General features: G+C 43.7%; 1 protein-coding gene and 1 long non-coding RNA gene across 9 annotated transcripts in view; one reads left to right on the top strand and one right to left on the bottom strand.

Moving 5' to 3' along the window:
* EBF1 (EBF transcription factor 1) overlaps positions 1 to 1,560 on the bottom strand; it is a 388,437-nt gene extending 386,877 nt beyond the window's left edge. For 5 of the 8 annotated variants that reach the window (XM_027033265.2, XM_027033277.2, XM_027033269.2 and 2 more), the window contains exon 1: positions 531 to 1,559. In XM_027033265.2, the coding sequence (XP_026889066.1) occupies positions 531 to 664 (134 nt within the window). In that variant the 5' untranslated portion in view covers positions 665 to 1,559. Of the gene's footprint in view, positions 1 to 530 lie in introns of all 8 variants that reach the window. The other 3 variants (XM_053199629.1, XM_027033273.2, XM_027033284.2) reach the window with 2 other exon arrangements.
* On the top strand, positions 1,391 to 17,610 carry LOC106967623 (uncharacterized). Its single transcript, XR_001428976.3, has 3 exons — positions 1,391 to 2,073; positions 11,721 to 11,955; positions 12,889 to 17,610. It is a non-coding gene; the product is annotated as an uncharacterized LOC106967623 (long non-coding RNA).
* The last annotated feature ends 4,146 nt before the right edge of the window (positions 17,611 to 21,756 follow it).

Raw genomic sequence — 21,756 nt, 5'->3', positions numbered from 1 at the left:
AAGGAAAAGAAAGAAGAGAAGGAAAAAAGTTTAGAAAGGAGGGAAGAAAGAAAAGAAGAAAGAAAGAAAAAAGGCAGGAAAGGAATAAAAGATAGAAAAGAGAAAGAAAAGAAAAGAAAGAGAAAAGAAGGAAGGAAGGAAGGAAGAAAGAAAGAAAGAAAGAAAGAAAGAAAGAAAGAAAGAAAGAGGAGACAACCGGCCGGGAAAGAAAGAGCAATCACATAAAAAAACACAGATATCCAACATCGTGCTGATGAGACGCCTCTTCTGGCTTAAAACGAAATGAAAACAGTCACAGGCGAAGCAGGGAAAAGTGCCGGCAAAGCGTGGGCTTCTCGCAGGCAGCTCCCGGCTCTCCGGCCGCAGGCGATCAAGGCAGCGCGGCCCGGGAGCGCGGAGCCCCGGAGGCGAGCCGAGCCGAGCGACGGACTCAAGAGCGCGGCCGGGCCCCGCGGCGGCCGCAGCCACCGCCTCCCGGCTCTTCTGCTTGCGGCTCGCCTCCCCGGCCGCGGTCCCCGAGCGGTACCCACCTCTGCGCCGCCGTGTTGGCGTCCAGCACCCCGGCGCCCTGCATCCACGTCCGCACCGCGTTCATGCCGCTGCCCAGCGGCTCTTCCTTCATGCTGCTTCCACTCCGTTGGATGCTTTCCTGAATCCCAAACATGAAAACAACCTTTTCTTGTGGAAAATCTCCTCCCCCTTGAAAATATTGAAAAAAAAAAAAAAAAAAAAAAAAAAGGAAAGAAAAACGCCAGCCAGAGATTTTTTTTTTTGAGACGATGAACTCGCGCTAGAAGATCAAGGCGGGCTGGAAAGCAAATTTTTTAAAAATGTAAACCTTCGCTCAAAACTGAGCGATAACACGAAAAAAAGGAGAGGAAAAAAAAAAAAAAAGAAGGGAAAATCCAACGAAAAGACCAAAATAAAAAAAATAGAGATGTATGCTTGGCTGTTGGGGGTTGTTTGGTTGGTTAATTTTTGGTTTGGGTGCTTTTTTTTTTTCTTTTTTTTTTCTTTTTTTTTTTTTTTTTTTTTTTTTTTTTTTTTTTTTTTTGTAATGATCACAGGCCGGTGGAGGACAGGAGGGGCTGGAGTTTCCTTTTGTAGAGGTACCCTTCACTTGAAGAAGCAGGAAGAAAAAAAAAGCCCTGATGGCAATTTAAGAAACAATAGACTCAACTCGCGCTGCCGGCTTTGCTACTTCAAGTGTCATTTTCCACAACCAGGCAAGTTTTTTCCTCTCTCTCTCTTTTTTTTCCTCCTTCTCTCCCAACCAAAGATGTTTCTTTCCTTTCAGTGCGTTTAGATGAGGACGCTGGTTGCCGTAGACAGATACACCAGAGAGGGAGAGTGGGGTGGGGGGAAGGGGGGAGAGAGAGGGAAAGAGGAAGGGGGGGGCAGGGAAAGACAGAGAGAGAAAGAGAAAGAGAGAGAGGAGAGGGAGAAAGAGAGAGGGGTGGACCCTGCTGGATGGAGATTCTGTTTTCTCCTTGCTAAAATAGAAGTGATTTGCAGGCTTTCCCTATGGAATCCAGTTTGACTCTCCCCAGAGCTAAACACAGGCACACTAACCCCAAAGGGAGGAGGCGGGGCTCGCGCCTCACGGCCCCGCCCCTTCATTTGCATAACGCCATCCTTCCGCCAAGCTGCAGCCAATCGCGGCTTAAGAAGCCTTCTGGCTCGCCGCGCTGGGCCACGCTCCCTCATTAACATCCCTCTCCGGGTGGCGCAGGGGAGCTAGCCAAAGTTCCTCGCAAAGTGGCGAGCGAAGGATCGCTGAGCACCAGCGTCTGTGCTGGGAAGGAGCTGGGCACAGCTGGGCAGAGCCGGGCTGGAGAGGGGAAACAGACGGAAGGGAAGGGCGATATTTTTCTCAGGGATTTGAACTGGGGTCTGCATCCTGGTCGTTGCGGTCCTTTTAGCATCCTCGCCACGCCCTGAGCGCGCTCGCGGTTCACAGGCTGCGCCCTCCCAGGGCCGATGCTGCGTCCTGCTCCGCTGTTCTGGGACGTCGGGGGCAAAAGTGGAGGAGACGGGAGAGCCCGGGCAGAAAAAGCAGGAAGCGCGTCCCAGGTGCCCACCTCTTCGCTTTGAGGAGGGGGTGGTGGGGTGGAAAAATGGGTGCTCGAGGTCGGGGCGGGAGATCGCGGAGGGCACTTTTCTCCACGCTGGGAGAAGTGGGTGGACCCTGGGTCTCGGTTAGTGAGGCTCTGTGGGTCCCTCATGGAGTAGGGGGACCCGGACTCTGTCCGTTGTCTGGCCTCTGAAATGGTTCTCGTTCTGATGCTAGCTTCGAGGCCGCGGGTGTTAAGGCACCGTCCCCATAAACTCACTTATGTCGAGTAATCCGCGGGATGTGTAAACGGTGGAATGAATGCTCTCACTAGAGTTGTATCAGGATGCATTCTAAAATTTACTCAGATTCATTTCCCAACCCCTTACCCTCGCCCCAAAGTATTTTTTTTCTTTAGTGTATTTACCAGAGCAACAACGTCTCTGATTGATTGGTTATTTCATGTAGGATTTCTGTCTTCCTCATTCTTTCAGTTTAAACGGGGGACTTGAACAAACCCACCCCAACTTCTGCCCCTGCCAGTTGTCCAGAATGTGAGAGATTGAGTTAAAAAGGAGGGGGGGGGGAGGCTAGGAGAGAGGGAGGGAGAAATGGTCTCCTACCTCAGACCTTTCTGTATATATGCATGTAAGTGGCAAAGAAAATAGCTAGAAGTTTCCGGGTAATGTGCCCCATCATTTTTAGCAGGTCGTAACCTCTAATAAGCACATGGTGAACTTCTGTTTCATTGCCCTCAGAGGAACTCCCTGACTGCAGCCAAATCTGCTAAGGACTCCTTGGGGGGAGTTCTCTGCCAGAAATCCAGGTCCCCTTTCTGCTGGCCTTCCTTGGCCCTTTGATTTAGGAAGCTCATGGGGTCAGTGACGGAACAGTACACACGCCTATGTTGAATGGATGGAGACAGGCAAAAATTACGCTTTGTGCTCTTGGCAGAGCAGGAAAGTGAAAACCACTTCCCAGTTCCTAAACCAGAAAAAAAGGACTGTGTTTCAGGTCCGTGAGTACACGGCCACTATCCTCAAACACTACTTTATCTTTGTGCACAAAGCGTGCCCTGCTCCCATACCATTTAATCTGGACCACTAATGTGCTGAGAGCACTTTGTCTCTGGCAAAAATTAATAATTAATTCAGTCTCCACCAAGACACTCCTGAAGAGATGTGTCTGGTCCATCAGGATCTACGTAACATCTACCAGAGTTCCTGACACACAGCACATGTTCAGGATGGTTATGTTGGTGGAGAGACTGAAAGGGTTATAACTTTGTGGGCAGGGGAAAGGAGGAGGGGACTTTCTCCATCTCTACAGAATTGAAACGCACAATTAAAACTGGGCCTGCTGAAAACTTCCCAAAGATCCAAGCTTAACCTCCAAAGTCCAATGAGTCCCCCAGAGCCAATCCCTTCCCCTGCCTGGACTATCCCCTGCCTTCTCTGAGGGTATCCTTCAAGGAAGGGGAACCAGGAAACAGAGGCCACCCTTCTATCAATGAGTTCCAGATAGCCAGAGCTAAAGACTCAAGCTTCCCTCTCCTTAATTGCCTGAACCTCCACTTTTACTCTCCAGTGAACTGTATTCAGGACTCCAAGTTGAGTCTGGTAAAGTACATTCCCCAGTGAGGGGGAACACACAATGTAATAGGGATCAGATCGCTGCCAAAGGCAAGCAGCAAAAGTGCCAGGAAAAGGGGAGATACAGCCACTATGAGGACCAGGATCAGTGTGAAGCACACAACAGATGGATTTCTAAGGGGTCAAGCAGAATCCAGAAGCACTCTGCAGATTATGTGTTTGTTGAGGGGCCTGAAGGTGCCTGTTTCAAAAGAGAAATTGGCGCAGAGAAAGAAAATGTCAGCAGCCCAACTTCTGCCCCAGAGTAGGTAACCTCTAGAAACTAAATAAGAAGGAGGCAATTTCCACATCTGCCAGGCCACAGGAAGAGGTAAAACAAAAAAAGGGCAAGAATCTTTTGATAAGACTAATTCCTTTTGGCTGTTCAGAAACAGCAGATACCTCACCTGGGATGGCGAATGACTTTCCTTTAATCAAGCAGAATGTATTCATAGCATTTCTTCTGAGTGTTCTGGTGCTTTTAAACTGGCTTTTCTCGCCCAGTAATAAACGATTAAGTAGGAAGGAAGTGAAAGAGAAGGTAGAAAGAGATATAGAGGGTGATAGGAAACTGGGAACAACACCAGGCCAGCAGACTAGTAGGTTTTCATGGATTTCCTCTGGTGAATATTCAACTAGCAATTGTAATTTTAAACTTAGAAAAATTCCTTAAACACTTGTCAATCTTCCCTCCTGTGATGGAAGCACCACCTCCAGAAGACCAAGCATGTGTGTGGAGAAGGGGTACTATAAAGTATGTACTGAGACTGACTTCATCTTTTCTTATATTATAGCCACTTCTGTGAAGAAAAATACTTGTGTGTATAGCATTGCCCAGGAGTTATAGAATATATGTGATATGACTTTAGGTTAGCTTATAACAGTAATCCCTAAATCCCCCTCATCAGTCTAATCATATGGGGGAGGAGGTAGAAATGCAGATTTTCAGGCCCTGTCCAGACCTACAGAATTAGAGAAGAAAAAAGCAAGGAGCGGGCAAAGCTGGGCATAAGAAAAATATAGAGCAAAATGGACTTATATGTGGAAGAAGCAGGTGAAAAGGCTTGATATTTCCCCTGGAGTGAAGTGTCCCGCTGAGCTTCTCAGAGTTTCTTCCTAAGTGAGGGTTAACGTCCACTCCCTCCCCCTTGATTGCTCTAAACAGTAGACAGGGCTACCCATGCCTCAGGGTCTCCCAGCGCTGCAGGAAGCTCAGGCCCAGTGAGCAAGACCCCCCCATTCCACCCCGAACTTTAAAACCTTCTCACTCTCGGCAATCCCAACCCTGTTAAGTCAGAGGGAAATCAATTCCCTTTCCCGAAGGACACGAGTTGCCTCCATAACTTCCAGGGGTTGCAGGTGAGAACACACGCGTCCCTTCTCTAACCCAAAAAGAGTAGAGACGAGATAAATACAGCCAAACTGGGACTAGCGGGACGTCCCGGGGAAAGAGGGAATCTTTTCTGCTCGTCCGCCCCCAGGAGGCCAGACTTGGGACCTGTCACTTAGAAAATTCCTTCTATCTGCGTCTCCCTTAGCAAGACGCGCCCCCAGAAGGGCCTCCAGCCCTGGGAAATGCCCCCTTCTTTTGGCGGCTAGTAAGAGACCGCTTAGAGTGAGAGAGGAGAAAAGACGCCTCCTTCGGTGTTGGAAAGAAGGGAAAGGGAAAGTGCGGCGATGAAAGCCAAAGGCTCAAAGTCCCTCCGCCAACGGCCGCTCTGAAAGTGTCCACTGGCGGTCTGGAGTTGCGGCCGCAGTGAGCAGGTGCCAAAGCGCTGCCCACAGGAGGAGTGGGTGGCGGCGCGGGTCGCTAGGAATGTGAGAGCCAGAGCGGGACGCAGCATGGAGGGGAGAGGTGCTCCTGAGCTGAGCCCAGATGCCGGCGGGAAAGGCCCCGCCACCCGCGCGCGAAACCCTGACGCTGCCCCTCTAAGACCTTTACCTGCTGCCCTCGGAGTACGTATAAGAGCAGCAGGCCACGTTTCCACCGGAAATCTGCCTGTCCCACCTCCTTGCTCTCAGCGGCCTCTGGCAAGCGGCAAGGGGAAGGGGCATTCCCTCGGACCCAGATTCCTCTTTCAGATCCCCAAAGTTGTTGCAGCGGTGGCCCGGTGTGCTTGCCGACTCTAACTTTTCCAGTACCTGGGAACGCGCGTCTCCTCATAGTACAGACAGGGAAACTGAGGCCCAGAACGGGACAAAGACACCCACAGACACCTAGGACAAAAGCTTGAGGCAAGGAGTTCGAACAAACCTTTCCCGGATCCACCCTGCGGACTGTCGGGTTTCCCCTGGGGCGGTCCCTAGATAATAATAGACACCATTTGTTGAAGGCTTTACGGGCAGAAACTCACTGAATTCCCACAAGACAAAGAAGGCAGGTAAGATCGCCCCCATTTACAGGTGAGGAAACTGAAGGCTTGTGATTGAAATGAAACAAACTGTCCACCGCCTCACTGCAAATAAAGTCTCCGAGCAGAAATTTCCCCAGTCTGTGACCTTAACCTAGGATCCAAACCATCCATCCAACGGCGGCGCATTATCCTTACATTTGCATTGGTGCTTCCCCTGGCTCTCCGACCCCCGCCACGCCTCTGCCACAAAGCTCCCAGATCCCCTGGGTATCCCGGATGACAGAGGAGCAAGGGCGCAAGTTGCCCCAGGGCAGGCAGCGGAAGGGAGATAGGAGGGGAAAACGGTTCTGAAAAGTTCTAATTCGTGGACTGGATGCGCATTCCCGCTGGCAGATACCGTCACGCGTCTCTCCCGGCAGTCCTAGACAGGGCACGCCAGGGTGGCGCTAACTCCAGCCCTGGATCTGCCACATCTGCTGTGTGACCTTCAGTCAGTCGCAACTCCGGGTCCTAGCTGAGGTGTCAGAGCTTCGGGCGCGCGCAGCGTGGTCTAATTGATATAGACTGAACAAGTTTTGGGGGATGCCTGCGAAGTCCAACAGAGGGCAGAAATGTGGACACCTGCGGATGCACTTTAATTGAGGAAGACCATATAGCCTTGGCATGACCACAGAAAACTAAAAACTAAAATTATTTTGAGCTGGGAGAGTACAGTTGGGGACCCGCCGGAAAAGATCTCCTAATCCGAGACTGTCCTGAAGCGCGACTATGCCCTACCTTTAGCCCTTCTCCCACAGTCCTCCAACCTGCTTGACTGGAGTCTGATCTGCGAAGGGCCCCCGCTCCCTCGGCGGCGAAAAGAGGCTCCAGGGTGCGGGAAGAGAACTTCCTGGCTGTTTAGACATTAGCATCTCTTCAGTAGTGCAAACGTAAAAAAAACAAAAAAAAGAAAGAAAGAAAAGAAAAGAAACAGGCCTGCGAGAATTTGGAGGCGAAGGGAGGGAAGCCTGTTTGCTTAGGAGAAAGTAGAAGGAAAGGGGAGTTTAGCAGAGAAGCTCGAGATGCCTGGGTCACAAAAAGTTTTTTTCTTTGAAGCACAATTCATTAGATATTTACGCACCGCTCGGCCCTTAGAGGTCTTTGTTGGCCACCGAGATGCGAGGTGAGTGTGATGTGAGTGTGCAAATACGTTTGTATAAACGAAGAGTGGCTGCATTTTTATGGGCCTGTGTAGCACAAGTGTGTACCAGTGAGTTACAGCGCGCACTTGGGTGCATGTGGACGCTTGTGCTTGAGAAGGATTGTTGCGCATAAGCGTTGAGTACACGTGTGCACGTGTAAAGTGTGTGCATGTGTTACATGTAGACACGTGTCTCATGTGAGTGTGCGTGTGCAGAAGTCCGTACGTGTTTAAGAGCAACGTACACTTGTGTGTAAGCCTGAGCTCACACGTGGTTCGTTTGTCCATGTGTGCATGTGAAGCCCAGCGAAGAAATCCCCGAAACCTCGGGTCGCGTGGAAGGAAAGGCGCAGGCAGGAATCGCGGACTGAGCACCCCATGGCAAGAGTCGAAACTGCCGCTCCTTCGGCCCGCAGGCAGCCGGAAGCCGCCTACCGGGCTCGGGACTGGCCCGGAGGCCGTGGGTCAGCCCCCAGCTCGGCTCCGGCCCGGCCAGGCGGATTCCCACTGGGACCCACCAATTACCAGGACTGCGCTCGAAATGATCCCTGCTGGGCAGTTCGGGAGCTCTTAATTGTTCCTCGCGGACAGTTTCTAATTATTAATACCTTGTGTCCTAAAGGAGACCGCTTCCGGGTTATTTGCTTATGATTTTATTATCTTTATCACCGTCATTATTTGGTGGCTGTATGAAGATAGTGCCAAGCCCACCTAGACCGCCCTGCCCCGCCTCTCCGGCGCCGCCCTGGGCGTGCGGGTTACCCGCAGACACCGGAATCTTCCCTTACGTGGAGCCACAGCGCCACCTCGCGATCCCCCAGCCTCCCTCCGGTCACCGCCACCCAAATTCCCAGTACTGGTGGGTTTTCCATTCGCTTTCGCCGGTCCTCTTTCCCTGTCTAGAACGGCCCACGTGGCTGGAGCCTTGAGATCCCCCCAACATGCCTTGCTAAGCAGCTTTGTACACGACCGGAATGCCTATACCCGGTCTCCACCTGGAGAAATTCTGCTCTCTTTAAAATCACTAACACAGAGTTCACCTCTTTCATAAAACCTTTCCAGACCCCTTCTAGGAAGTCATTCGTGCCTTTCTTTCCCTGATTTCCCTGGTGCTTATATCACATTGGACAGAAAATCTTGTTTAAACATCTCTTTCCCCTCCACAATCAAGGAGCTCACCTACAGTCACTATTTTGCTTATACAACAATAATAACAGTAAAACCTGGTATTAACTGAACGCACTATGGAGCATCTTATGCAATGTGCTATGCTAAGCATTTTATTCATTACCGCGTTTAATTTTCCCAGCAAAACCGTGAAGTAAGCACCAATATAATTTCCCAGTTTTCAGATGAGGCCAGAGAGTTCCTGTCTAAGGTTGTATTGCAGAACCCAACCCAAGTCTGTCTGTCTGATTTTTCTTAACCTCTTTTCTTAACATCTGTGCCTCACAGACTTATTCAGCTCTATATCCACAGGCTTTAAGATAGGACCAGGCACAGAGTGGACATTCATATATTTATGAATAAATGAACCACTGCCAATATAAGTCTTTTCTTCTCCAAGAGAGTTGGGCTAGAAAAACACTGCACTTACCAGATACCTTGACTGAAGTGTTACCACAATGATTTATCCCAAAAGAGTATTCCACTACTAACTAGCTAAGTGACCTTGGTCGAGTCACTTCATCCTCAATTCTTCATTTTTAAAAGTAGGTTTTCTGTGAGTATTAAATGAGGGAAAAATGTGAGGTACTTGATATAGCCCCTTGTACTGTAATCAACACTCAGCAAAAGTGTGCTATTAATATAATTATTAATGAGAGTTTTAAAAACTAAAGCACAGAACACAAAATTGACTTACCCCTAGCCACATAGAATTCACCATACCTCTATATAAAATTATCTCACTATTATATCTTCATTTTCATCATGGACATAAAATATGTAATAAAATATGTTTAGTTTATTGTGGTTGGGGTGTTAATGTTAACCCTGCTCTGTTATAAAATTTTAAGGGGCAGGGGGGAAAGATATAATTAAACAGTAAATCAGCAGGCTTTGACTCTCACCCTTTCCTCCTGCTTTGTAGCTTTTTACCAAGAAAGATTTAAAGAAAGACTATAAAAGTGCTTATTATTCTGGAAAGTACAAAACCCTATTTTTTAATTTAGGGGACATTCTGAGCTAGTTTGAGTTTTTCCCACTTGAAACACTTTGTTGCTAGTGATACACTAAAAGTTTAAAAATATGTATCTAAGCAAATGATTGTCCCCAAATAAAAAAGAAATGACGGTTGTCTAAACATATCCCAGACTTTCAGACATTTCCCAAAAAGGCTAAGTTTTAGAGGTTCAGGGTCTCTTTTCAGAGTGACTCATTAGATAATTATTACTATTAGCATCTAAGCGAAAATGAACTTTTCTGTCTGATCAGGCTATAACTTTCCTACTATCAAATTCTTTTGGAAGACTATTGACCAGTACAGTTATGTCATAAAGAAACAAAAAGAGCCTGATAAAATCCACAAAAGGCACAAGTGTGTCTCCCCATTTAGCTGGCCCACAGCGCATTTCCAGAAACTTTATCTCAACCCCAATTTATTTTAGTTCATTTGTACCTGCTTCTCATTCTATGCAATACTCTTGTATGAAGATGAAGAAACAAATTCAGGAAACTTTATCAGCAACAAATTAATGTGTTAAGAGATTTTATTGTATAGCTGCCAGGTATTTTATTATCCTTGATTGGGGATTTGATTCGTATTGACTGTGTGAGACCCTGTCTTCTTGACAGTTTGGGGAGGGAGCATGTCTATTCTGTTTTCTTTTCTTTTCTTCTTTATTTCTAGAATGGTCTCCATTAGCGATGTTCACTAAAATTATGGCTTCCCTACTTCCAGGTGCACAGTAGGAGTAGAGTATTCTGATTCTTCTGCATTTAGATGCAACCCTATTGTTTGCTTTGATAAATTTAGAATTATCAGTAATATGTGCTATTTAGAGGCAAAAGCTTTAAGATCCAATGTGCAATTCGCCAGTTCACCTTCCCCATGCCACAGCCTCCAGTGACCCTCCAGATGGAGTTTCCTTCAGCCTGCCACTCTTTGCAAAGATAATGTGGAGTGGAGACCTCTCCAACCCACAGTGAACATTTAACATGAATGTGAAATAATCTTTTGTTACTATAAGTCCCAGAGATTTTTTATGGCAGCATAACTGAGCCTTTCCTGACTAATATGCCTAGGAAGGAAGCTCACATTTCTTTTTCTTCCTTCCTTTTTTTCTTTTTTCCTTCCTCCCTGCCTCCCTCGTTTCCTCCTTCTCTCTCTTTCCTTCTTTCTTTTTCTTTCTTCCTTTTTTTTGTGGACAATGTGGAAATTCTTCTCTTAGAGTGTAAGACTTCCACATCTAATTAAATAATCAGATAATGCAATTATTCAATTAGAAGCCTGTATCTCGTTTTCTTACTCAATTCATACATCTCCTATGGGTCAAAACATCATTTAGAAAACTCTGAAATGGAAAACAACAAATGAATTTTAGAAGCACTGAAAATGAATCTCAGAGTCATTGCTAGATCTCCACAGGAATTTCTTGGGGGCTTGCTGCCTGCTTGCATATTCACAATGAAGGGTGTGCCATAGGCTGTGATTCAAAGAGATTTTGTCAGCGATTATATGAGGGGACAGAGAAACATGTCTTCCTTCAGTGTTTAATTTCCTTCGGTCCGTAATTTCAGGATGGTGAAGGGGAAAAATATTTGGCTAATCAACTTGTATTTAAGGAACATGACCTATGGCAATTTATTTAACTTTTCTAGACCTTGCTTTCGTCATCTGGAAAATAAGAGTAGGAGACCAGATAATCTTCAGGATGCCATCCAGTTCTAATCAGCTGGAATTCTGAGATATTTGGGTGATGATCAGTTGCAGGAGTCCATGCTACAGTATAGAATCTTCTTGTGTTTCTATCCTCAGCATTATTTTGTGAAACATTTTAAATTTTTTCATGCTGAGCCCAACTTAAAACAACTGCTTCTTGGGCAAGATAGATAGTGCTTCTTCTCTTCCACCTCAAATGTTTTTAATGTTGGAATCTGCCAGAAGAGTGGGCCATATAGATTTGGGGCCATGTAAAATGGCCTGTCACTTTCTAGTCAAGAGGGAAATTTTTCTTTTCTTTTTCTTCTTCTTTCTTTTTTTCTTTATCTTTTTCTTTCTTTCTCTTTGAGAGGTATTTTCTTCAGGTTTCATTATCAGACTACCTAAGGAAATTTCTTGTGAATTTTCAGGAAACTTTTGAGACAAAATATTGATTGCGTGACAAATGCTGTGGAGTGAAATCATTGCTAATTATTCTTTATTCTTAATGTGGTATGACTGATTGCCAGAAACAATACTATTACCTTCATTTGGATAATAATTTATGGTTGACAAAGAGTTATTGCCTTGATTCTGCTCAATGAACCATGCCAACTGACATTTCTCCCCTATTTCACAGAGGAGGAGCTGAGGTTTTGATTTGCCCGTGGCGTGTGGCTAGCAAGCAGTGGGGCTTGACTGTAACCCAGGAGCCACACTGCCTATGAAATTAAGAAAGCTGTCTGCTACCTTACTTACTTCTGTCAACCAATTCCTGGTATCTCTCTTCTCTGGACACCCAAAAAAGATTATGGCCCTCTCTTTGAAGTTAGTGTGGTCATCTGACTTCGTTGAGCCAGAGCATTTCCTTAAAGGTAAGAGAACCCCCAGAGTACTTGCTCCCCTCAACCAGAGGTGTTACTGAGAACAGCTCCATCAGTTTGGGTCCTGCTGTCAGGATCACGATGAACAGAATTCTTTAGCAATATGCAACACATTTAATGTACGCAGGTGGTTTAAACCACTAGGACTTGGGGCTTCTTTGTTATGGCAGCTTTGCATAGTCTGTCCTGACTGATATAGTTTCCTAATTCAAATATAAGTGTTTTGTGAAAGAGAGCTCTCTCTGTTGAGTGGACTCCTATAAACTTGCATTGTATACACATATCTTTAAGAAAGAAAATATTCTTCTGGATCTCTCATGTTTTTATTTAAACTAATTTTACTATCTTACTTAAATATGCACAAGCATAAAACTAGGGCCACATTCTTTATGCAGATAGCATTTAAACAACCATGAAACCAAATTACAAAGTTCATGAAAAAGAGAAACTGCACAAAACCAAAGATTTATAAATGAACTATAATAAAATGAGCTGGATAACGTTTTGTGGAAACTAAATTGTCACTTAAATGTCCACATGGTTGTTTCTGAGTTCAATAAAGTAGGTTCTTTTAGAAGTGGTCTGTCTAGATAATTATGCCCTGTGTAATGTCTCAATCCTTCTACCACTTTTTAAACTTTTTTATTTTAAACTGCCACAAAGTGTTCCTTAATTCATATGGTGTAGGACAAGTTTAAAGGAGTCATTTCAGTGTCAAATCCACCTCTGTCCCGTTTTTATCAGCCTATGACGGTGAGGAACCACTGTTGGCACCAATAAACACACACTAAAATTTGGGAACATTGTGTCAGTAATTCAGCTTTAAGGTTATCCAGAGAAGTCTAACTGTGCTTAACTTTTTAAGACTACAATTGAAATGACTTATCTGTAATGATTTAACTGTATTTAAACATTTGTTGCTAGGAACAAAGAGGAAAGAGTGACTAGAAGACTCTGTGCAGAGTTGGTCTGTGGAGAACTGCTGTATGTCTTATTCCTGGGCCATTGCTAGACTGCATTTCTCGACATCCCTAGCAGCTGCTTTGGCTGTATGACTGAGTTCTGGCGAGTGAAAAGTAGGTGGGATTGATGGAAGCCATTTTCAGATATAGTTCATAAAAACCTCCCACACAGTCTTGCTCTCCTCTTCCTCCCCTTCTGCGGACTAATCAGAAAATCCAAGGTGCTATTCCAATGCTAGGGCAGGCTTAGCAAAGGTTTTCTGTCAAGATCCTGATAGGCAATATTTTATAATTCATGAGACTGTTGCAACTACCTTAGTGTGAGAGCAGCTACAAAGCACAGGTGATACATGATGAATCGGTGTGGCTGTGTCTCAATAAAACTTTATTTACGAAGAAAAAATTTATAAAAACTCTAGATCAGATTTGGTCCATGACTCGTAGATTGCTGACCCTGCTCTAGGATATGTCAGAATCACAACATAGAAGGATTCTGGCCCCTAAATGACTGCATGGGGAAACAAACTTTATACAAGCAAGAAATAAACTTCTCTTCTGTTAAGTCATTGGGATTCTAGGGTTGTTTCAGCATTAGCTTACTCCAATACTGTTGGAGGAGGTTATCGAGGGGACATGAACTCAGGTTGACCCAACGATCTGAACCTGGGCAATTGGCTCCTCCTCCCCTCCCCTGCACTTCAGATGCACATTTTGCATAGCATTCCACAGTGGGCACTGTTTTCAAAGATGCAGCTTTAAGAGAACAGTGTGCTGTTGAGACCATCTGGACAGTATATGAGACTGAACCCAATTAAGGTCTCTGTATAAACTTTTAAGGTTCTGGCGGGCACGTGCAGAGATTTACCTGTCTTGTTACCTGCCAAGATGAGCCTCATGTGTAAGTTCCCTTGCTTATTAAGTCTGCCACCAGAAATCCAAGAATGCCACCACCTACCAAGAGTGGTCTTCCTCTTTCTTCGGTTTTTCTTTGCCCTCCACGTACAGAAGCCAGGTCCAGATTTAATTCAGGATGCTCCTGAGGTTTCAAATCAACAGAAAAAATACCTGGTCACAAAGATGGATTTTTATAAATATTAGATTTCCCCTTCTTCCTTACATTCCTTTGAAGACAGGCTTATTCATTTGTCATAGAATCTTCCCAATACGTGTTAGTGAGACAATTAAAACACAATCAGATAAATAATTGTATGCATGAAGCACGCATATCATGCAATGCTTATGACATTCCAAGTTGTTGCTGTCACCTCTCTCCATCCTACCACCTAATTCCTAGATGCATATCTGAATTGTTTTGTGCTGCCTTCCAGATAACCAAAGACACACATTTGGGAAAGTTTGCTTGGGTAAAGTGAATAGAGCTTGGTTACTTGGTTCACTGTATGTAAATAGATTGCTCTGTCTTACATTTAAGTCTCTGGAATGTGTTACAAAGTCAGCTTTGGGTTATTACTCAGCTACTTTGTAGCCTGTCAGTGTAATTTGGTATCTTTACTCCTAATTTATAATCAGGGAGCCTGAGACCCAAAAGGGTTAAAGAACTTTTCCAATGTCATATTCTGGCAATATCCAAAAGCTAGGCCCACCTGAACCCAAATGTCACACTATCAAGATTTGGATTCTGAAGCCTCTGGAATCTTATCCACCTTCCCTACTTGACATGTATTTGTTGGGGAACAATTAACCTCAAGATGAGTAATTTGCCACCATTCTGTATGTATTTCAAATTTTCCCATTACACAAGGAAAATGAGAAAAATATGTCCTAGATAACACAAAGAAAAATGCTTCATTGTCTTAATTGCCTTTCTATTTCAATCAAGAAAGGCATTTAATTATTTCTGAACTACATTCAAAACTCTCTCTCTCAAGAATATTACTCTCCTCAGGTGGGTTAACCAAACCTGTGCAAAATATTTCTCAAGTCTGAATATTAATATCAAACATTTATTGAGTATTTTTATATGTGAATGCCAATTTAAATGCTTTCCATTTACGATCTCATTTATTCTTCACAGCAAGTCTGTGAAGTGGAAATAGTCATTATTCTGCTCGAACAAATGAGGAAACTGAGGTTCAGAGAGGTGAGAGAGCTTGTCTGAGTTCGAAAGGCAGTAAGTGGTGAAGTCAACATTCAATCCTCGGCCACCCCTTCAGGCCACATTGCTCCCCTCGCTACTCTGCTGTGCTGACTCTGAACAGAGCTATGCTTTCCCCCTTTGAGTATAGGTGAAAAACCAATATGGAAGACTCACCCAAGGTGACTTGAGTCAGCTACTCAAGGGTCAGTCAGAACCTCAAGCCTCTAGAATTTGAGGTGGGTCATCTAAGGGCTATGGAATCAGAAGGGGCAGAATCCGTCCGGCTTCTTGCACAATCTGAGGAAAGAAGTGCTTGTTGCTTAACACCGCTTCCCTGGGCCCTGAAAATGCCCACATGACATGCACCCAGTGGCCTACTTTGACTTTATTATCGCTGTTGGAAACCGCAAAGAGAGGGAAGAGCATTTCTATGATATGTACTTTATGGCCATTACTCTTACCTCATTATTCTTACTTCACTTAAAAACAAAAAATAAAGAACAATCAACTCAGTATTTACACTCTAAAATTGATTGGCATGAGCATGTGTGTTTTATTAGTAAGAAAAAGAAAGTATTTTCTGGCATGATGGACTATACCCTTTGAAAAGCATACAGTACTTGAAATGTGTGGGCCACATCAGTAGGAAAGATGCACCTGCAATTGTTTGGAAGGATTTTAAACTTCATAATAGGTAAGCTTAGGACAGTAATAGTATCCTTACATCTTCAGACCAAAATATTGTATAGTTTGAGCTAAAAAAAAATGTTCAGTCTTCACAGTAGTCTTAATACCACAGTTATTTTTAACCATCTTAATGAAAAGATTCTATTTCATTAACCTTGCCTAAGGGCATGTATGAGAAAACACTGATGTTTTTTAAATATGAAATATAACCTCCATTCCCAATAAACAAGAGCAATGGTGCATTCTTTGTGTGTCTTTGAAGGCTTCTAGTCACAAATCTAATCACCTGTTGAAATGTATCTATTTTATCTCCAATAAATAATATGTGAACACTTAAAAAAGACTCTATAAGCTCACCTTCTTGCATTAGGATTTGTGAAAATCAGACAGCCTGGAGATGTGCGAGCCGATGTTTAGTAAAGACTTGAAACATAGTCTTAAACACTTGGAATTAGGTAAAAAATCTAAACAAAGTTCATTTTCTCTTCATTTTCCTTTGTGCTAGTCCATGGCCATGTGTGTGGTGAATAGTCCTTCACACGCACTTGCACACTCAAATTTCACTATGCTCTGGAGAGACCACTGGATGGGAGAGACTAAAAATATCATTGAGCTTTCATTTTCCAATCACAACAGCTGTCATTCAGATCAACACTTCCCTCACCACCCCCACCACTGGTTTAAAAAGTTTTTAAATCTCCTGCAAAAGAAAAACACAACTGAGATGTTGCAGCAAGAGTGGGGAGTTTCCAGGCCAGTTTTTGACAAAAAGCCTGTAAGCAGAGAGATTAGTAAAGCATTGGACACCAAAGCACTTATGCCCCAAAGCATTTCTGGTTCCTGATACCTCCGGCTTCTGCACGGCGACTACACGACGGGAGGGCAGCCGTGGTCAGGGCCCAAAGCCCATCCAAGGTGGGAAGTTTTTAGAAGACCCCTTGACACTAAGCTTGGATTTCAAAGAGATGCATCATCAACGGCAGGGCAAAGTTACTGTAAACCTATCCCACCTTGCCCCAAACCAGGAGACTTTGGGCCCCCGACTGGCCCTCAGGAGGCTTTACACTCAGATTCCCACAGCTTGAGCTGGCCAGGTAATCTCAACTTGTGAAACGGTGTAAGGTGATACCCAGCTGGTAGTGTACCCAGGTACCTCGCGGAGCAAACCCAAAGCATCTCAGGGGCAGGTCTATCTATGCCAGGCCTTGGTTACCCCTACAAATAACTTTACAAAGGAAGAAAGGCAAGCAAACAAAGATTAGCAGAAACACAAGGAAACACAATGTAACAAAATGCAGCAGAACCAATAGAAAGCAGAAACATACCAGCACCCTGCCCAGACTTGGAAAAGTGTCAGGCGGACTGAAATACCACCAAAATTACCATGCTTAAAGAAACAAATGACAAACTGATAACATCTGCAGGAAACAGGTATATTATCAAAAATGGATTATATTGTAGGAAACTATAAGATTTGTCACAGCAAATTCGAAAACCAGAGTTTTTATAAATAAGTAGTAAAATAACAAATGTTAAATACTCAGTGAATGGGCTTAACAGCAGATTGGATAAAACATAAGGAGAAGTAATGAACTGATAAACTAGAAGGGTTTTAGGTATAAAATTATATTTAATTGTCCATATAAATTATATACAATATAATATACTGGTTATGAATTAGAATACACTATCCAGGATGAAACATAGAATAGTAAATAAAGAGAGAGTGAGACACAAGGAGGATATAGTGAGAAATGTAACATACATTTGATCAAGGCCTTAGAAGGAAAAGAGAGAGAGAATGAGGCAGAGGAAATGTTTGAGGAGAAAATCACTGGAATTTTCCAGAACTGAAGAAACACATTAATCTATGATCAAAAAGATCTAGGGAACCCCCCCCCAAAATAATTTCCTTTAATCTGCTAAGAGAGTAAATCCTAGAAGTTCTCATCACAAAGGAAAAAAATTTTTTTAATTATATGAGGAGATGGATGTTCAGCAAACTTACTGTGGAAACCACTTCCTGATACACAGGAATGCCAAGTCATTATGCTATATATACACTTAAATTTATAGTGTTTAAGTCAATTCTATATCAATAAAATAGAAGGAAGGGAGAGGGTGAGGGGCTGAGCGAAAAAAATCTGCAACTAGAGGCATGATAGTAAAATTGCAAAAGAACAAAGGCAGAGATAAACCTCAAGTAGCCAGAGAAAAAAACACAAGTTACCTTTAAGAAAGAGCATGGCAATTAGACTGGCCCCTAACAGCTAGCTGTTTTCCCCACAGCAAGAACGCAAGGCAGAAGACAGTATACCGGTATCTTCGGTGTATCAAATGAAACCAATTGTCAAACAAAATCTGCACCCAGTGAAAACCCAGCTAAACCTGAGAGGATTTACCACCAGCAGGTTCTCACTGCAGGAACTCTGTCGCTGTGCTTCAGGCAGAAAGACAACAGCACTGGGGAAAAGATCTGAGATGCAAGAAAGTTAGCAAAGCAAAGATAGTAGAGAATGCGGTGGACTAAATTAAGCATAGACTGCATGAAATGTAATGACAATTTCTGGTGGGGGAAACAGGATTAATTTAAGGTATTAGACAACAGCAGCATGGGAGTTGAACTAGGGGAAATGGAGAAGGGAATGAAAGGTTCTGGTGTGCAGTTTCCTTGTGCTGTCTGTGCAGGAGAGGGTGGAGGTTCTCATGACTTCCAGACTCAGGTAAGTTAATTATGCAGGTTGTGATTTCTAAGGTGGATTCGATTGGAAGGGCTGCCATAACAAACCATCACATGCTGACTGGCTGGAAACAACAGAAATTTACTTTCTCACAGTTCTGAAGGCTAGAAGTCCCAAATCCAGATGTTGGCAGGGCCAAGCACCCTCTGAAGGCTCTTGCCTTCAGAATCTTTCCTTGGCAGCTCCAGGGTTGTGGCACAAGTACCTCCGATCTCCACCTCTGCCTTCCCATGGCCATCTCTCTCCTGTGAGTTTCTGTCTCCCCTTCTTGTACAGACAGCAGCCATACTGCATCAGCACCCGCTCTAATGACTTCATCTTAACTTGATTACATCTTCAAGATCCTATTTGCAAATCAGGTCACACTCACAGGTAGCAGGGGTTAGGACTTCCATACGATTGGGGGGTGGGGTGGGGGGTGGACATAATCCAACACATAAATAATGTGACAATGAAAATTGTAGAACTAGAGTATATTATTTCCAAACTAATAGAAGAAAATGAATTGAATAATTACTATGAATACTGAAGATTAAAAATAATATTGATACCGAAACCTAACAAGAACAGCATGAGAAAGGAATATCACAGGATACATATACATATATATATATTCCATTATGTATATATTTATATTCTATTTTATATATATATATATATGCACACTATTCAGCCATAAAAAGAATGAAATCTTGCCATTTAGAATGACATGGATGGAGCTAAAGAATATAACCCTAAGCAAAATAAGTTAAAGACAAATGCCATATGATTTCACTCATATGGAATTTAAGAAACAAAACAAAGGGGAAAAAAAAAGAGACAAACCAAGAAAGAAACGCTTAACTCTGGAGAGCAAACTGATAGTTACCAGAGGGGAGGTGGCTGGAAATCGTGAGGGGTGAAATATGGGCTGGAGATTGAGAGCACACTTCTCATGATGAGCACTGAATACCATATGGAATTGTTGAATCACTACATCATACACCTGAAACTAATTATAACACTGTATGTTAACTCTACTGGAATTAAAGTTAAAAACTTAATTAAAATGAAAACACAAAAATAAAATAAAACGTATTGAGATTTGTTTTGTGGTTCACTGTATGATCTATTCTGGAGAACGTTACATGTGCACGTGGAAAAAACATGCATTCTGCCCCTATGGCTGTCTCGCATCTGGACATTACTGTTAAATCCTTGGCAGGCTGCTAGACCATTGCTTGCCCCAAACAGGACCTTAGGCTCTCCCTGTCTGCTTGGCAAGAGGCTGCCACTTTAATGGACAGTGCTGCAGATCCGGAGGCAGCAACAATGTTACTGACTTTCATGGCCTGGCCCACCCACGGTGAACTGCCATCACAGAACTGGGGCTCCGCGATGGGGTGGGAGCAGCTCAGGCAACAATGTCACAGATTCATATTGTTCTCACCCAAAGTTCATGAGATTTCATCAGTGTGTGCTATGCTTCTGATCAATTTCCAAAGCACTGAAATTGTTGTCTTTGAACTTTTGACCAGCTTAATAGTTGTTTTTTAGGACAAGATTTGTCAACCTTCTCACTCCACCATGCCAGAAGTTGGAAGTCTAAAAACATAATCTTGAGGGGCACCTGGGTGGCTCAGTTAGGCGTCCAACTTTGGCTCAGGGCATGATCTCATGGTTTGTGGGTTCGAGCCCTGCATCAGGCTCTATGCTGACAGCTTGAAGCCTGGAGCCCGCTTTGGATTCTGTGTCTCCCTCTCTCTCTGCCCCTCCCCTGCTCACATTCTCTCTCTCTCTCTCTCTCTCTCTCTCACTCTCTCAAAAATAAATAAACATTAAAATTTTTAAAAAGTAAAAATTAAAAAAATAAAAACATAATTTTGAATGAAATAACTAAGGTGCAGAAAAGTACATCCAATATAATAATTCTACATATTTATTTCTAAGTACAGGTAAAACTAAACTACCTGGTTTAGGGATGAGCGTATAAGTGGTAATACTATGAAGAAAAGTAGGTAAATGATTATCATATAAATGAGGATAATAGTTACCCCTAGGCTGTGGCTGGGAATGGATACATGGAGTACAAGGAGAGTTTCTAGGAGCCACTACTATTCTAGTTCTTGACTTGGGTGGTAGTTAACAAACGTCGCTCTATAACCATTCCCTAAAGAATATATATAGTTTTATGCATGTTTCTTTATGTATGCTATACTTTACAATAAAACTTGGATAAAACATACCATTAATTTGTTAATTTATTCGATAAATATTTATTGAGCAACTTTAGTGTAAAAGACACTGTTCCAGACAACGAGTATATACTAATAGAAAGACAGATATGGTCTCTATCCTTATGGGGCTCACAGTATAGTGGGAAGATAGCAAAAAGTTAAGTCCCCCAAAAAGATACTTTCAGATTGCAATAAGGAGTATGAAAACCAGGGTGGTGGGTAGAGGGAGGCAATGAAAATGAGGGCCATGAGCCTGATTTGTCAGAGCAGGTCTCTCGGAGGAGATGACATTTGAGCCAAGAACTGAAGAACAAGAAGGAGAGGCCCATATAAAGATTTGGAGCAAGTGCTTCCCACGGAGAGAAGATAGTAAGTTCAGAGCTCTGAAAAGTCTGGAGAAGGAGAAAGTGACATGAGAGGAACTTGCAAGCTGACATCCATCATCTGAAGGATTTGCTTTGGAGGAACTCAAGGAAGTAGAGTGAGGGGCTGCAAACCAAGGGAGGCTCAATTCTGCTCGAGGGAAGGCAGGACTCAAAGTAGACTGATCATATTTTGCAGTGAGGCTGCAGGGGCCAGCAGCATTTTTTTTTAACATTTATTTATTTTCAGGAGACAGAGACAGAGCGTGAGTGGGGGAGGGACAAAGAGGGAGACACAGAATCCGAAGCAGGCTCCAGGCTCTGAGCTGTCAGTGCAGAGCCCGATGTGGGGCTCAAACCCATCAACCATGAGATCATGACCTGAGCTGAAGTTGGACACTTAACCAACTGAGCCACCCAGGCACCTCCGGCAGCATTTTTAACAATCATCATTTTAACTGTGTAACATGTGAAAGCAATTCTGCACCTCTTCTTTTTTGGAAAAGCATTTCAATTTCAGGAATGTTGGCTGTAGGATGTCATCTATTTCAGTAAAATGTTTCTTTGCCTTTTACTGTACAGCAAACCATGGTGCAGGGTTAAAACTGACAAAAGGAAACAAAATGACAAAGGGCCGCCCAGCCTTTATGAATGACTTTGGATGGGCATGCTGGTTACGACCCCAAATCACAATTTTCTTTTGTAGAAAGGAAGATGCGGATTAAA

The sequence above is a fragment of the Acinonyx jubatus genome, chromosome A1, assembly GCF_027475565.1.
Source record: "Acinonyx jubatus isolate Ajub_Pintada_27869175 chromosome A1, VMU_Ajub_asm_v1.0, whole genome shotgun sequence".
Lineage (NCBI taxonomy): Eukaryota > Metazoa > Chordata > Mammalia > Carnivora > Felidae > Acinonyx > Acinonyx jubatus.
Note: the sequence above shows the minus strand (reverse complement) of the source record. Positions and strands in the feature narration are given on the sequence as shown.